General features: G+C 45.3%; 1 protein-coding gene across 1 annotated transcript in view; it reads right to left on the bottom strand.

The window, feature by feature from the left end:
- NAV2 (neuron navigator 2) overlaps positions 1–16,200 on the bottom strand; it is a 276,592-nt gene that overhangs the window by 153,289 nt on the left and 107,103 nt on the right. Inside the window, exons 9-10 of the mRNA XM_023510001.1 lie at positions 10,764–10,872; positions 8,503–8,892 (exon numbers count right to left, since the gene is read on the bottom strand). Coding sequence (XP_023365769.1) covers positions 8,503–8,892; positions 10,764–10,872 — 499 coding nt within the window. The remainder of the gene's footprint in view (positions 1–8,502; positions 8,893–10,763; positions 10,873–16,200) is intronic.

Genomic DNA, 16,200 nt, shown 5'->3' with positions numbered 1-16,200 from the left:
TTTGGGAATGAAGCATGGGGAACAGAATGGAACAGGTTGAGCAGTTTTACCCTACTCTGGACATGGAACCAGACTATATCTCATTGAGTCTTGGCAATACCACCATTGTCATCTTGAAGTTGACTGGAAGGGTTTCCGATGCCCCAGGCACTGGACCAGCACTTGGCTGTGTCCCCTCATTCAGCAGTCATTGTAGAAAGTCCAGGCATCATGATTCTCATTTGCAGATGAAGGCAGCTGGCTTCCCCGAGGGGTAAGAAGGGATAAGGGAGAACACACGAGGCTCTCTCAGGGCCTGCTGTCTTTTCAAATCTGCCCCGGAGCCCCCACATTCTCTTCTGCCTCTCCAGCTAACATTCATCACCACCTGCCTGTGTTAGAAGGAACTGCTGACACACAGGGTGGTCTCCCCAACTGGGCCCTGGGCTTCTCCAGGCCAAGAATTGGAATGAGGTTTTCCTAAAGTCCCTGGAATCATATGCTATAGGCTGCTGCCACTTAACTCTGCTTAAAACGTTCAGCCAGTCCTGGTCTAGGGGAGGCCTGGAGGACTGAGGCGATCTGAAGGCATCAGGTGGGTGCTGACACACAAGAGAGAAAGCTGGGAAGGGTGGAGTGTGCTGAGGACAAATGTCAACTATTGCCCAGTTAGCTGAGAAACAGGCTGGAAGCTGGGAGCCATCCCTATCTTTTCTGGCTCCTTGCTGTCCCTTGTCCAACTGACCTGCACGTCAGGCTGAGTTTACTGTGTAAAAGTACCTTTAAGCACCTATGCGTCTGTTCCCCTGGCCTTGGCCTTACCAAGAGCTGTGCCACTTTAATAGCTTCTGACCTGCCCACCTCCCATCCTCCTATCGCCAACCCAGCACCATCCTAATAATAACAAGCCCTGTGCCTGTGTGTCCTCATGCTATTGCTCTACTGGGGCCATTGTATTCCCTCCAAGGTCCAGCTTGCGGGCCCCAAAGATGCTGTAACGGCTGCTGCTGGTGATGGACGTGAGGCTAGGGAGCACTCACTGAGCACTTGGCATGTGCATGCAGGCACCATGCTGAGAGTATGCACAGGACCCATGGAAGCCCTACACACAATGACATGGGCACACTGAAATTAAATAGCTTGCTCATGGACACACAGCTCACAGTGCAGAACCAGCCCCAGACCCCATGTCGGACTCCAGAGCCCAACTCTTCCCACTTAAGGGACCTCCACCTAAGGGAAGGGTCTTTATGTCCTTACACAAGTAAGTCCTTGCGTCCTCCCTGGCCTGCCTCTCACCACTCTTACACTGACTGTTGCCCACTGTTACCTCTGGATAAATATGGAATGTTTTCTTTCATATTTAAAATTCTGCACACTTATTCTTGTTTTCAAAACTATTATCATTTCTAAAATAAATTACTCATTGTAAATGAAAAAAAAAAAAAAAAAAAGAAAGAAATACGTATTTGGTCTCTGCCCCTGTTCCCAGCACAGAGCTCCTAAATCCTGAGTGATGGGGTAAGAAGAGCATCTTTCCCTGTTTATAACAAGCCCCTTTCAACTATACCTAGACTTACGCTACCCAGGTGACAGAGGAATGGGGCAAGCTGCCAGAGGAACTGATCATATGATTAGAAGGTTGGAACTTCCAGGCCACTCTCTGGTTTCCAGGAAAGGAAGCAGGGGTGGGGGGAAGGCTGGTGATGGACTCAATCACTGATGACCAATGATTTCATCAACCACACCTACATAATGCCGCTTCCATAAAAATCCTTACCTATGGGTGTCAGAGACTGTCTAGCCTGGTAAACACAGGGAGGTACTGGGAGGGTGGCGCTCATGGAGAGGGTATGGAAACTGCATTGGCCCCTGCAACTGGCCCCATGTACATCTTCTTCTGGCTGTTCATTTGCATCCTTTATAAAAGGCCTTCCAATAAATTGGTCAAAGTAAGTAAAGTGTTCCCTTGAGTTCTATGAGCCATGATAGCAAATTATCAAACCTGAGGAGGGGGTTATAGGAGCCCCTGATTTGTAGCCAAGTTAGACAGAAGTTGGAGTAACCTGGGGATGCAGTCCTTGAGAATGGCATCTGAAGTGGGGTGGAGGGCAATCTCGTGGAACTGGGCCTTTAACCTGTGGAGTCTACACTCATTCTATGTAGTGCCAGAATTTAACTAAATTGTAAGATACCCGCTGGAGTAGGAGAATTGGTTAGTGTGGGGAAAAACCCCCCACATTTACGGTGTCAGAAGCTTATGGTTAGAGAGTTTTCATTTACTCGCTCAAGGCCCTACAGATGGGTCTGTCTGCAGAGCTGAGCTGTTACCTTTCCCTGACAGCTCAATCTTCCTAATCCCACCCAGCCCTGCCCCTAGGCTGGCTGGCAACCTAAACTTCTCAACCCTTCCAAGAATCCCACAGGCAAAGATCATTTCAGTGGGATCAGCCTGGAGAAACAAAAACCTATCCTTTTCAAATCTCCAAAATGCCTGCCACACCCTGCTGGAATGGGCCATGAACCCAGGCCTTTCAGGACAGCCTCTCCTAAAATCATTTATCTTGGCCCCGGGGTGTATTTTGGCTGTGAGGAGTACTTTGGCTTTCTCTCCTATCAGTTTGCCAGGAACAACAGCCTATCAAGGTCACTCCAGGTCCTGGAAAGACAAAGAAGATTCACCAGATAAGAATGTTTCTTGCTATCAAGGTATCCTTTGACACAGGGTGCTGCCTGCTGTTCCCTGCTCGTGTAGTGAGAGACACCTCACACATTTGTACCTTTGTTCAGCAGAAGAAGAACTAGCAGTACAAGGACCCCTCCATCTTCCACCAGCCTGCAGGGCAAAACAACCCCTAGTGCTCTGAACTGTCTTTCTTTCACTGCCACTGTCAAGTTCACTGGGATAGAGGTAATGCAAAGGTCTGGGACAACACAGGGCCGAGAAGAAGGAATACACATGGCTGGGTCCTCAAGCTCAAAGGGGCTTCAATCTTAAGTACGTATTCATTCAGAGGGAACATAATTGCCGTATTTAAGGTTTGTTGTGGCAGTCATTCAACAAATATTTACTGACTGCCAACTATGGGATAGGCAGTGTTCCAGCCAAAGATAACATAGGAGCACTTAAGACAGATTTAACCATAACTTTAGAGTTTATAGCAAGTATAGGTTGCAGAAGAGGGTCTATCTGTAAGCCAGGAGGAGAGCCCTCCCCAGAACCCAACCAGGCTTACACTCCTGATCTGAAACTTCCCAGCCTATAGAACTATGAGAAATGAACGACTATTGGTTAAACCACTCAGTCTATTATATTGTACTATAGCAGCCTTGGGACTAAAACACCCTATCATATTTATGGAGCTACGAATGCAGTTAGTTCTCTGTATCCTTGACTTCAAACCAAAAATATTTTTAAAATTTAAAAATATAACAAACAACAGAATAAAAATATACCATAACAACAAATTATATAGCATTTATACTGCAATAAGTATTATAAATTATCCAGAGATGATGTCAAGTATACGGGAGGATGTGTGTGGGTTCTATACAAATACTATGCCATTTTATATAATGGACTTGTGCATCTGCAGATTTTGATAATGTGCTGGGGGTCCTGGAACCAATCCCTGCAGATACTGAGGGACGAATATAATCCAGCAGGGAGGGGTCCTCAGCTTCTGAGGAGTTGAGTCTTCCAGTAGGCATCTGTCTCCACATCTATTGGTGGAGTAATCCTACCACCAAATAGGGAAGACTGCAGCCCTCTTAAGGACATAAGATACAACACACGGATAGTACTAGCTACTGGGGAGGCTGAGGCAGAGGATCTATTGCGCCCAGGAGTTTGAGGCTGTATTCCAGCCTGCTCAAGAGAGCAAAACCCTGCCTCTTTAAAAAAAAAAGGGGGGAGTCACGAGAGTCACTAGGTGAGCTCAGACTGCTCACACCCTGCCTTCCCTCCCACATTAGACTTGGTTGGGCCACACTGGATAACTTCCTCAACTGGGAGTCTTAAACCAACCAAAGATTTTTACAATTAGAAGCATCACATCCTACATCAGCCACTAGGTGGACCCCACATTGGAGAATGCCGGCTTTCTCCAAGAGTTCTGTAAATAGAACTGCCAAATTTCACAGCTAGCCATAGCAAGTTATAGAAGCCCAAGGTCCTGCCAGGGCAGGCACCAAGACTAACCATTCTCAAAATATTAAACACCTATATGTCATAGTCTGTGTTCAGAAGAAATAATAGGCAATGTCTGTCTTCTCTGAGTTCCAAGAGAAAGAGACAGACACACACACACCCAGTGTACATGACACTTCTCATGTCTCCCAGGCTCTTTGCCATGTGCTTTTCAAGCCCTATCTCTTATTTTCAAAGGTTAAGAACTTGTTCCAGTTCACTTGGCAGAACCAGGATTAAATCTGAACTGTGTTTGCCTGGTAAGACCATGTTCTGTCCTCTGCACCATCCCGTCCTTCTCAAACACTTCGCGGGAGGTGAGGTGTGAACCAGGCTACCCAGAGGCACATGAGACAAAGCTAACTCTGACTAGAGAAGTCCTGGAGGACATCAGAGGGGAGGTGTTTCTTCAGGACCAGTTAGATGGGCTTGAAATGAAAGGAATTCCAGGGAGAAAGCAGCAAACATTTCCCTAAGAACTTTGCAGATGCAGCAACCAGGCTTTGATGGTGATAGGAGCCCAGAGCAGGGGGAAGTTTGGGATGTGCTGGGGGAGGGGGATTTGGCCATGATTAAGTCAGGGAAGGATGAGGCAAGGGCCATTAAGAGCCTCCACATTCAGTTAAGGAGTTCAGATATGGTCCACAGGCACCAGGAAGCCATCAAAGGCTCTGAGAGAGAGAAACTTTTGATGTTAAATTTAAATGGTCACTTTTTATTCCATGAAGGCATATATACAACTCAGTGCCTCCTTTGAAAAGAAAAAAAAAATTCCTTTAAAACATATGTATGTGAAGTCTGGTCCATCTCTTTAATTTTATTCTGTACCATATGGCACTCTGTATTTTTAGAATAGGAGTCGAGGATTGACTTCACAGATCAAAACTTAATAAGAGAAATCTCGTCTGTTCTTTTAATTTTTTTCCATTATAGCCAATGCCCAATTTACCAGTCTAATAACAGGAAGTGGTGAGATCATATGACAACTCGTAAAGTGCTGAGCCACGTCTGGTACATACTGTAGCCAATAGAGGGGTCTGGGAAATACACACATACACAGTGACATTCATTTCCGTGGGAATAAAGTAATTTCAGCCCTATCTCATGGAGAATTGAAAGACACACACAGGTGCAAGTGAACACACATGCAGTGAAGAAAATGAGAGGCATCAAAAAATAGCTGTTATACCAAGCTGAGGTACAGCATCTAAAAGAAAGGTTTTAGGCATTCAGAAGCTAGAATTTACTTTCATAGCAGATTTTCTAAGTAAACTCGTGCTAAACGTTTCTAAGAACTTTCCTCAAAGAGTCTCTGTACTGATTGATACACTACTCACACATCAAGGCTATGCTGCCACTAGCCAAACAAACATCTGAATGAAAACTTTAATCATTTCATTGTTTCCAAGTGCCTAGATGTTTTAAGTTGATAAGACATCTAGACCCTGGCTGAAATTTTGGTCTTTATCAGATGTTTGTCTTTTATCAGATAGACTCTCAAAGAGAAATCTAACTGGAGAAAGTTAAAAACCCCCGTATCAATTGGAGTGCTTCAAAGCTTAGGGAAGTTAAACGACACGCCTCCTGTCACAGAGCCGGCAAGAGGCCGGGCAGAGTTTAAGTCCTGGTCTGTTGGAGACCTGAGTCTGTTTCCTTTCCATGACACCCACTGCCTCAACAATGACTTGCTTAGCAGATTCTGAAGCACGGGATGAATGACAGGCCTTTCAAAATTTATAACTTTTTCAGTTTATGTGAAGAAAAGGAAATGAGTAGAAAAGACATTAAATAACATGCCCCAAACTCATCGTGCAAAGGCGAACCGGTCAGTTGGCCTCAAAGCAGATGATCGCATTCATTTCCACAGGGTAGAGCGTGCTTACCAAGTGTTCTAGAATGTTAAAACTAGAAAGAGCATTAAGTGCCACTGGGGCTACTTCTCCTTTTGAGGGTGAGTTTCTACATTCAAAACAACAAGGGAAGAACAGGCAGACCAAAGTTCTCCAATGTCAGTAATTGGGCGGTTTGCTTACATTTCTACACTTTTATCTACACTTGCTCTAAGCGCTATCGCACCTGCTAAAATGTCAGCTTCACGAAGCAGGAACAGAAATGTAAACATTTGTGCTTTTTAGCCAGGAGAAAAGGCTCTGGTTTGGGTAAAGAAATGAGGAATTTTTTTCTCACCGGGATACCGACTTTCACGTTAGAAATGTTCCATTGTCTCCACCTTGTGGACACTATCAATACTACATCAAAATAAATTCACTAACCATCTGTCCAGAATTAAAAGGCTGGCCCAAGAATAAAATAAACTCTTTATTACAGGATACAAAAACCTCAGAACCACCAGGACTTTTTTTGTAGTATATTGGAAATGTGAATTGGTAATGATAAACTTAAGGCCATGCTGGATAAAGTCTTCTAAACAACAATAAAAACGTTAAATTATGTGCAATTCAGTTTTACTTAATAGATAAATGCTATTGTTTTTTCATGTTGATGGAAAAGAAATAAAAACTGATGCTCTAAGTTGACTAGATCATTTAATTTATGAATCCATTAAGTTTCCCAGCCATTCTAGAGAGCAGAAATTTGTTATACTGTCAGGGTTTTGCGGCTCCTGTTTTCAAAGTTTTCACTAGGCCAATTTAGTTCTAAAAGTAATAGGCTGAAAATCAAAGCACCTCTGTGTCTAAGGTTTTAATAAAATAAAAACAATCTAATTATAGGTTGACTAAGCAAAATTAAATTAATTTTGAAATAAACTCTAGCAGTTGTAATATTTCCATAAAGCAAGAAAATGTCAAATGACAGGATAAGATAGTGGGAAAGGAAAGGGTCTGGAGCAGGGGTCCTCACACTTTTTAAACAGGGGGCCAGTTCACTGTCCCTCAGACTATTAGAGGGATGGACTGTGGGCTCCAGGATGAGTTGGCTGCTAAGTAGGACAGGCAGCGGTGGCAAAAACACCTGATAGGCCAGATAAATGTCCTAGGCAGGCCACATGTGGCCCGTGGGCCGTAGTTTGAGGACGCCTGGTCTGGAGCCATGAGCTTTGGGCTCTTAATAGTTGCAGAACCCCAGGCAAGTTATTAAACATTCCCAGACTTCAGTTTCCTCATGTGTAAAAGGAGATGATTATGCCACCTGCTACAGAGGACAGCTGTGAGGATAGACCCAGAGAGTATATGGAAAGCACCTAGCACAGTCCTTGGCCTACAGTAGGAAAGTTGGCTAGTATTTAAATTATAAAAGTGCTTATTCTCCCATGGGGTTCTTGATCGCTATTTGCATGGAAATGAGTAGTATGATCATTACTTCCGATTATTCCAATCTGTCGTTTTGATTGCTAGAATCTTATAGGTAGAAAAGATCTTGGAGAAACTTCCGGGCAAGTAATGCTAACAGACAAAGTCTCAGGCAAGTGAATTAAGGAGATGCACCTTAAGTTTACACAGCCAGCTGACAGCACAGCAAATACAAAGGCAGTGCCCGCTCTCTCTAGAAGGGTCCTTAAATGTCATCTCATCGCTCCACCTTTACATGTGAGCAAACTAAGAAGCAGGGAATTCTGGTTTGTTCCTTCATTCGCTGATCACACGTTCACTAACTCAGCAATATTTATAAGCTCCTAGTATAGACAACGCACTGGGCATTTGTTGAACGAGCAAGAATGTTCTGGCTTCATGGTGCTTAATGCTGTGCAGAGTGACCAGGGAGACAATGAAAGGTAAATACATAATCAAGACAATTTCAAATGGTCACAAGCTTTCAAAGTAGCCTAACACAGGGTGATGGGGCCACGGGCAGGAGGCAGAACAAAGATCTATCTCAAATTAAATGGCTAAGGAGGGATGGTCTAAGGAGGTATCAGATAAGCAGCAAAAGGACCCAGCTCTGCACAGGTCTGGGGAACAGACCCAGGCTGGAAACAGAGTACAAAGACGATGAGGCAGAACAAAGCATGAGCAGACAGAGGCCTGGAAGGGACAGCCGCTGCAGGGTGGCACGAGGACATGTAAGAGTTAGGCATGCACCAGATCCCTCAGGGCCAGGTGGGCCATGCTTAGGAGTCCTCTGTGCAAGGTTTGATTTAAGGAACTGACGCAACTTGGCTTGTTTACATGGGTCACTCTGGTGCTTGGAGGAGCCTTGTGAGGTATTGGCCAAGCATAGACCAGCCAGGCCTTCTGACCCACAGCCCAGTTGTGCTCCCAACCACACCATGTAGCCTTTGACATGGGCCGTGGAAACCGAGGCAGAAAGTTTGACCTCTGGAGAACTTAAATAAAGCCCCATTCTGCAAAAAGAGAGCAGCCCTGGGTACTTACCCACTGGTAATGTCATCAGCCCTGATGTTCTTGCTCAGAACGTCCCCGTCACTCATGTAGCCAGGGGCGTCCATGCTGATGCCTTCCAGGTCCACCTCATCTCCTGCCTTGTCTGAGACGTCCACATGGCAGATGCTGCTGCCCCTCGAGGCCAGTTGCCTTCTCAGAGGGGCAGAGTACACATAGCGACTGGACTCGGTGTTGATGAACCGGCTGGCATTGGCTCGAGGCGGGTACCCATTGCCCATCGAGGGTGCATCTCCTGCTTGGAGCCGAGGGCTGGACTGGCCCAGGCGCCAGGACAGAGGGGTAGGCCTCCCTGTCAAGCTGAGGATGCTGCGCCCACTGATCTCCGTGGTGACATTGGTGTCAAACGTGGTTTCTAATGTGCTAAAAACAGAGAACGAGCCTGGATTAGCCCCTGATATGCCTGGTATCCTTTGCAGTTCAGATGTGCTTATTTTTTTTCTTTAGAATTATGAATATGTCTCATGCAAACACAAACAAAAAGATAAAACAAAAGGCCCCAATACACCACCCAGTGTATCTCCTCTGTTAAAAATGCAAAGAAGAAGTTACACATCTGCACAATATTTTGAAAAGCCCAGCAGAAACTTCCCCCCCTAAAACATGGTACAAGAAACCCACCATCGATGACTTTAATTAAATGATCATAACTGCTGGAGTTTTCTTTCTAATCCAAGAGAAGAAACAGAACATGCTACACTGACACTTCCAAGGCACGAAGGTTCCTGCGTGCCCATTTGTTTAGGATACTGCATCAGAGAGCTCCTTTTCTAATACAGTGCACCAGCCCATCGGGAGTTCCTAACGCCGTATTTCATATCCTCAGCTCCCTGCTGACTGAGCAGGTGGAGAAAGCCCTGATTTTCCAACCGTCCAAGGTCCATTTACCCCAGATAGTCTCCTGTAATTCATCCAAAATGATTGAAAAGATTGGTAAATGCCAAGGCTTAAGTTCCCCCATAAATCAAGTTGCATGGATTGGGATCTGCCAGGAGACTGGGCTCATCCCAGGGCCCCAGGAAGACCTTTCGGAGCCCCCGGCCTGGATAACCTGCAGGCTCCTGTGGCATAGTTGACACCATCATCTGTACCTCTTCAGAACTGCCCTAGGATCTCCTAATCAAGCAGAGAGTGAGACTCTTGGCTATAAAAGAACCCCCTGGAGCCTCCTTCTTGTCGTCATCACTATTCCACCCTCCAACCTCTGTACCAGCATTAAGTCAGAGTTGGGGACTATGGTGGAGAGAGAGGTGTTTCAGACCTAGTCAGAGGGTTGTAAGATCCAGCAGCTGACACCACATCATTCCAACATCTAGAGGTTCAGGAGAGCACCACCCCGAAACCCCAGGTTCATTGTCCTCTGGAAGGGGCAGTTTGGTGGCCTGAGCTGTTTCTGTTTCCCTCTGATCCTAGAAGGGGCCTTGCTTTCCTCATCTTAGTCCCTTGGTTTGGGGTCCTGGTCCTGCTAAAGACAGAACCTAGGGTGGTCACCCCGGATCTGCCCAAACCACTGCTGATGAGGGAGCCACCGTCTCCTCACTGCTGTCACTTATCAAAGAAACTGAAACTGGAGAAGCAAAGGCAGGTTCCAGGGGTTCAGCTGGGGTCACGAGGACTTTTCCTAGATTTCTACAAACGGCAAAACCTTCTTCTGCCAAAATCACGAAGGACACCCCAAGGTTACATCCTCTTCAACTTCTTGTTTGACAATGAAAGCAACCTGATCAATGTTCCCAATGTCATCCCAGCTTCTCATCCAAGTAAATCATAGTTTAAACATGATCATAAGTTTTTATAAATATTTCTTTATGTGTTTTATGCACATGCATGACTAACAATATTACAGAGTGTTGCGTATCAGAAGACAGGGTAGGAATTCAAGTTATTCAATTTCTCACACAGGTCAAATGCAGTTCACCTGCTTGCTTCGACAGCACAATATAGTTTTAGAAAAGGCAAGTAGAGTGAATTTAAATAGAGCTGGTCTGTAGTATCCGCTACAGAAGGAATTTTACAACCTTCTGCTGTGGGGAGGAATCAGACTATACTAAGGTTGATTCCTGATAACTCTTTTTTTGCATGTTGCATACATTCTTTGTGAATTCCAGCACATTTGGAGAGAAAGGTTATTTATTCCATTATTAACCAAATCACTTCGCCAGTGGTATGAACATGGGAGAAGCAGTGAAAATCAAGATACCAGCTGGTTCAGTCATTACTCATGCTGCAGATACCTGTGTGTAACCTGAGTTCCCCGTAAACTAGACATGGTTTCCTCCAAATTCTGCCGCAGATCAGCGATGTTCTTCACTGTCCGCAGCCGCCGAGCCTCGGGATCTTCTCCTGAAAAGATGGGGTTGAGGTTAGTTTAATTCTTCAATAGATCGTGGGCTTGATGAGGGCAGCAACCACATCCAGAACCACAACTGTATTCCGTGCTCGTGCCTGGCTGGCCATGGGCGCTTACTAAGCATTTGAGAATGAACAATGATTGCATGGATGCTCAAAGGAAGTGTTAAGTCCAAGGAGATTTTAATTCCTTCAGGTCCCTCCTGAACCAGGTGGAGACAAGCGCAGAGGAGAAGCAAAGTGTCTAGTGTGAGACATTAATACATTTTCATCCTGTCTCCAATAGAGACACGCTCAGGTGAGGGCCAACCCCTTTCTGGAAATCATTTTCTGCCCATGCAGAAGTGTGTGGCCTCTTGTTTGCTCACCTACTGGTAATATCTGCAGCTGTCTACAGGGGCTACTTTACAAACAGAGCTCACAGTGGTGCAAAGATCTGCTCTTGTTAATCACAAATATTTCTATGGAGAGAGGTCTGCCCTCTTCCTTGTTGCGTGTGTCATGTCATCTCAAATTCAAGCTCCTCCCTTTACTTACTGGCTGTGTGACTGCGGGAAAGTGCTGGCCCTCTCTATCCTTCAGATTCCACCTCCCGAAAATGAGCACAGTAATAGGGCTAATCTCCAAGGGCAGCTGGGGGATGGAATGGGATTGGGCCTGGAAGTCCCCCAGCACAAAGCCTGTCACCAGCACTCAGTACAGGCCAAGTGGGGCTGCAGAGTGGGGGGCCGTCAACAAACAGCTGGGTTCTCATTGGCAGGACCACAGCCTTCCATTCTCTGGGCACAGTTTTCCAAAAGACACTTGGCTGGGCAGAGTTCTAGTGGTGCTAATGTCCCACAAGGAATACACAGCACACAAGCTAGGATGCCCTGTGCCCTCTCAGGCACAGCTTGTTTCAGGTTCTCTGGCTATTCTGCTTCATTTGGCCTTAAAAGCAGAGGAAGAGAGGAGGAAAAAACTACAATGATGACTAACAGAATCATAGATTTTCTCCCCTAGAGTAATTCCAGAGAGTGCTGAGAAGACGGAGAACCATCACCAATGGTCTTAAAAGCCTGTGTCTGTTGTGAAGTGCTGAGCAGCATTAAAAGTAATCTCCACATAGAACACAGTCCTCGCGGGCAGCAGCAGATGGGACCGATGTCAGACACTCAGTTGAACTTCCCACAATTGTCATTAACAGGGCAACAGGCAGCTAAGAAATGTCACAGAATTAACTTCTGTTCTAAAACAGGTAACAATGTCCTTAGGTTGTTCTTGGCATGGTGGTGCTTGGAGGCTGGGGGTGGCATAAGTGACAGATGTGTGACTTTATGGAGGGAATTTACTATAGCTAACTCTATCCTTGAAAACGCAAGTGTTGCCAGCACGGTGGCTCACGCCTATAATCTTAGCACTCTGGGAGGCCAAGGCAGGCGGATCACTTGAGCTCACAAGTTCAAAACCAGACTGAGCCAGAGTGAGACCCTGTCTCTAAAAATACCTGGGCATGGTGGTGGGTGTCTGTACTCAGGAAGCAGAGGCAAGAGGATTGCTTAAGCCCAAGAGTTTGAGGCTGCTGTGAACTATGACAGCACAGCACTCAACCCAGGGAGACTAAGACTCTGTCTCAAAAAAAAGAAAAAAGAAAACGAGGGTGGCGCTTGTGGCTCAGTGGGTAGGGCGCTGGCTCCATATACCAAGTGTGGTGGGTTCAAACCCAACCCCGGTCAGCTAAAACAGGAGTGGCAACTGTAACAAAAAATAGCTGGGCGTTCTATAGTCCCAGCTTCTTGGGAGGCTGAGGCAAGAGGATCACTTGAGCCCAAGAACTGGAGGTTGCTGTGAGCTGTGACACCACAGTACTCTACCGAGGGCAACAGAGTAAGACTCTGTCTCAGAAAAAAAGAAAAGAAAACAAAAGTGTTTTCAATCCTCGCTCACTCTTTTGAACCCAGAGAAATCTGGAAAGTATTTTTTTCTTATCTGAAAAGCAATGTCTCATTTCCCACCCAATTTTTTAAAACACACATATGCTGCATGTAGGTGTTTTTATACAAAAGTAATGATGAATGTCTATTATACCTTTACCCAATGGCCCAATGGAAAAATGAAATTGAATCCATCTCCTGGGCCAGCAACCAAATCTTTGACTGCTAATTTGGCCACAAACTAGCTATTCTATTCTATTCTACTGAGAAGAGGAAAGCTTCTCTATTTGGCTGCCACAAAGGTAACGATGCTCCGGACAGCTCTGAGCCCTGTAGGAAGCACTGATTAGGAAGTTAAGTGTCGGCTCAGCGCCTGTGGCTCAAGTGGCTAAGGCACCAGCCACATACACCTAAGGTGGTGGGTTCGAATCTAGCCCGGGCCCGCCAAACAACAATGACGGCTGCAACCAAAAAATAGCCGGGTGTTATGGTGGGCGCCTGTGGTCCCAGCTACTTGGAAGGCTGAGGCAGGAGACTTGCTTGAGCCCAGGAGTTGGAGGTTGCTGTGAGCTGTGATGTCATGGCAACACAGGGCAACAGCTTGAGGCTCTGTCTCAAAAAAAAAAAAAAACCAAGGAAGTTAAGTGTAAGCACAGGCCTTTAAGTTGCCTCCATAAATTAACACAAATTAATTTATATACAGTAAGTATCATAACTATATTTACCTATCCTTGACAGCATTAATGACGTATTTATCTGTCTTAACCCCGCTTTGGAAATGCAAAGATCTTTGAGAGAGGAATGAAATCGCACCTTTACGTTTGGTAACCTTCATACAAATCTACAGGGGCCTAAGAGATCTTTACTGTCCAACTCAGGTATGGTCAGTGTGGGGCTGTAGGAAAAGCATGCGTGTTCTCAGGGCACTGCCGCTCACTGGCCACTTGACCGTGGACAAGTCGCTCATCTTTGCTGTACTGCATCTATAAAGTGGGGCAAAAACTGCCCTTTAGAAGGGTTAATATGAGAACCAGATAAGAGGGTACATAGGAAACACCTCGCACTAAACGAGGGCATGTGAGCACATGTGAGCATCTTGGTCCCTTCTCGGGGGTTCTGCTGGGAAATGTCCGTGCTTCTCAGAGCCCTACACTACAACAGACCCTAAGGGTAATGGAGAAAGAGGAAACAATAATCCACTGGGCTGACTCAGGTGATCACATTCTGAACCGCCAACCATGCCTCCTTGGACGATGGCCTAACTGTAAGATTTACCCACCAACTCACAGCATGAGCACGATGAAAATACAACTAAGTGGGCACAGGAGGGCGAGTAAGCTATTCTGTGTCTACATGCAATCATCACGACTTTGCCAGGACAGCTGGACCTCAGGCCACCGGCCAGGACTAAGAGCACCGCGCTCTGATTAACTAACTACGACTATGTTGGGAGGATACCAAGGTGTTACCAAAGGAACAGGCAGGAATGCAGGATTTTTACTCAGAAGAGGAAAGCTTCAGGGGTGTGCTACTATGTGGGAAAGAACGGGAATTGTCCCTGGGCTTCAGGAGGCTGAATTATATCCAGTGATTGGGCAATGTGGGGAAATGGGAGAATAAAGAACTCCATTATCTGTTAAAGCCAACCAAAAGAGAAGGGCCGCCTTATGAAAGAATAACCTTTCTATCACAAGGAACGTTCAAGCAGAGGCTGAAAGATGAGCCACACGGCAGCTGTAGAAGGAATTCTTGGGCTGGATAATAAGCAGATGTGTATGGTTCCTTCTAACTCTACAGCCCAAGATGCATTTCTCAAAACAGAACGCTATGGACATGACAACCCACTACAGGAAATCCACTATTTGCATAAACAAGGGGGAGAACTGAGCAATTAATCAAACAGTCCTATAAATGTTCATTTTTATTTTTTTATTTGTATTTTTTTAGAGACAGAGTCTCGCTCTGTTTCCTATACTAGAATGCCCCAGCTGCAGCCTCACTGACTGTAACCTCAAAGTCCTGGGTTTGAGCAACCTTCCTACCTCAGCCTCCCAAGTAGCTGGGACTATAGGCGCCTGCCACAACGGCTGACTAATTTTTCTATTTTTAGTAGAGACAGGGTACTGCTCTTGCTCAGGCTGGTCTCTAACTCCTGAGCTTAAGCAATCCTCCCACCTTGGCCTCCCACAGTGTTAGGTGTGAGCTACCTCGCTGGCCTGCTTTTTTCAAATGTGGATTTTGCTGAGACTCAATGTCTGACATGAACCCACACATCTGAGCCGCACGGGGCTCTAAAGCACTGGTGTGCCTCTTTTGATGTGTGCACAGAAAAACACAATCTGGAATGTGTACGGAGACCTGAGCCGGCATCTGAACTCCATGCCCTTCTCACGGCTGGTCCTTTCCCCACACTACCTATGTACTCACGCAAGGGAACTATAAACCTTGAAGACAGGGGAAACATAAAAATCAGTCCCAAATGTGGGGCTCTGAACCATTCTAAGATGGATCAATTACAAACGGCTTGATAAATCTCTGCACCATCACTGTGCCCAGCCAGTGGAACCAGAAGGAAATAGTTAAATCACCAGATCCTCTGAAATTAATACTCAGAGCTAATGGCAAGATGGGTAAGATTCAATCACATGGGCGGCTGACCAATTCCACAGCCGTAATGCGACTATTAAAAAGATGGAGTCATGGATATTTAGTTTAATGAATGGATTTTAAAACATGGATTCAATTTTTAACCCAATTCTAGAAGTGGTAAGATGTGAGAGGAGCAACCGCACCACGGCTAAATATGTGGTTTGCCGCTTGCTTCCCTTACCAGAAGTCGCTGGAACATGGACACAAAACTAGGGAATGGGAAGACAGACAGAAAACGACAGCCTGGAACACACCACAGTCGAAATTCTAATTCAGGTGTCACTTACCTTCTTTAAGAAATACAACAACATAACATCAGGAAGTAAATGTTTGTGGAATTAACTGTGGGTTTTATGCTTCTATAACGTATCATGTTCCTGTAATCGATGTCATCCAGGTAATACTTAAATAAAATTTAGATTTTTTTTTTGGTTGTTTTTGCCAAAAGAAGCATGCTACCATCTTCTTTCCAATAAATGGAGGATGCTGAGAACATATTTTCAAACAGTGCTTACATATAGCAATGAAAAAGAAATCCAATATTTTAGAGCTCCAAATCTTATTGAAAAGCAACTTTATCTGAAGAGCAAATAAAGAGATTTAAAGTTAAGTATCTGAGGAAGCCAGAGCCCCTCAATAAACAAAATTGAACGTATCTTTAAAATAGGATTTGCCAGCAGGTAAGAGACTTATTTATAATTCTGAGGAGGAGGAGAGAGATGGTAAGTGAGAGAGAAAAGAACAGAAAAAGGACAACAAC

Source organism: Otolemur garnettii, unplaced genomic scaffold (assembly GCF_000181295.1).
Source record: "Otolemur garnettii isolate 467f Iridium unplaced genomic scaffold, OtoGar3 scaffold00001, whole genome shotgun sequence".
Lineage (NCBI taxonomy): Eukaryota > Metazoa > Chordata > Mammalia > Primates > Galagidae > Otolemur > Otolemur garnettii.
Note: the sequence above shows the minus strand (reverse complement) of the source record. Positions and strands in the feature narration are given on the sequence as shown.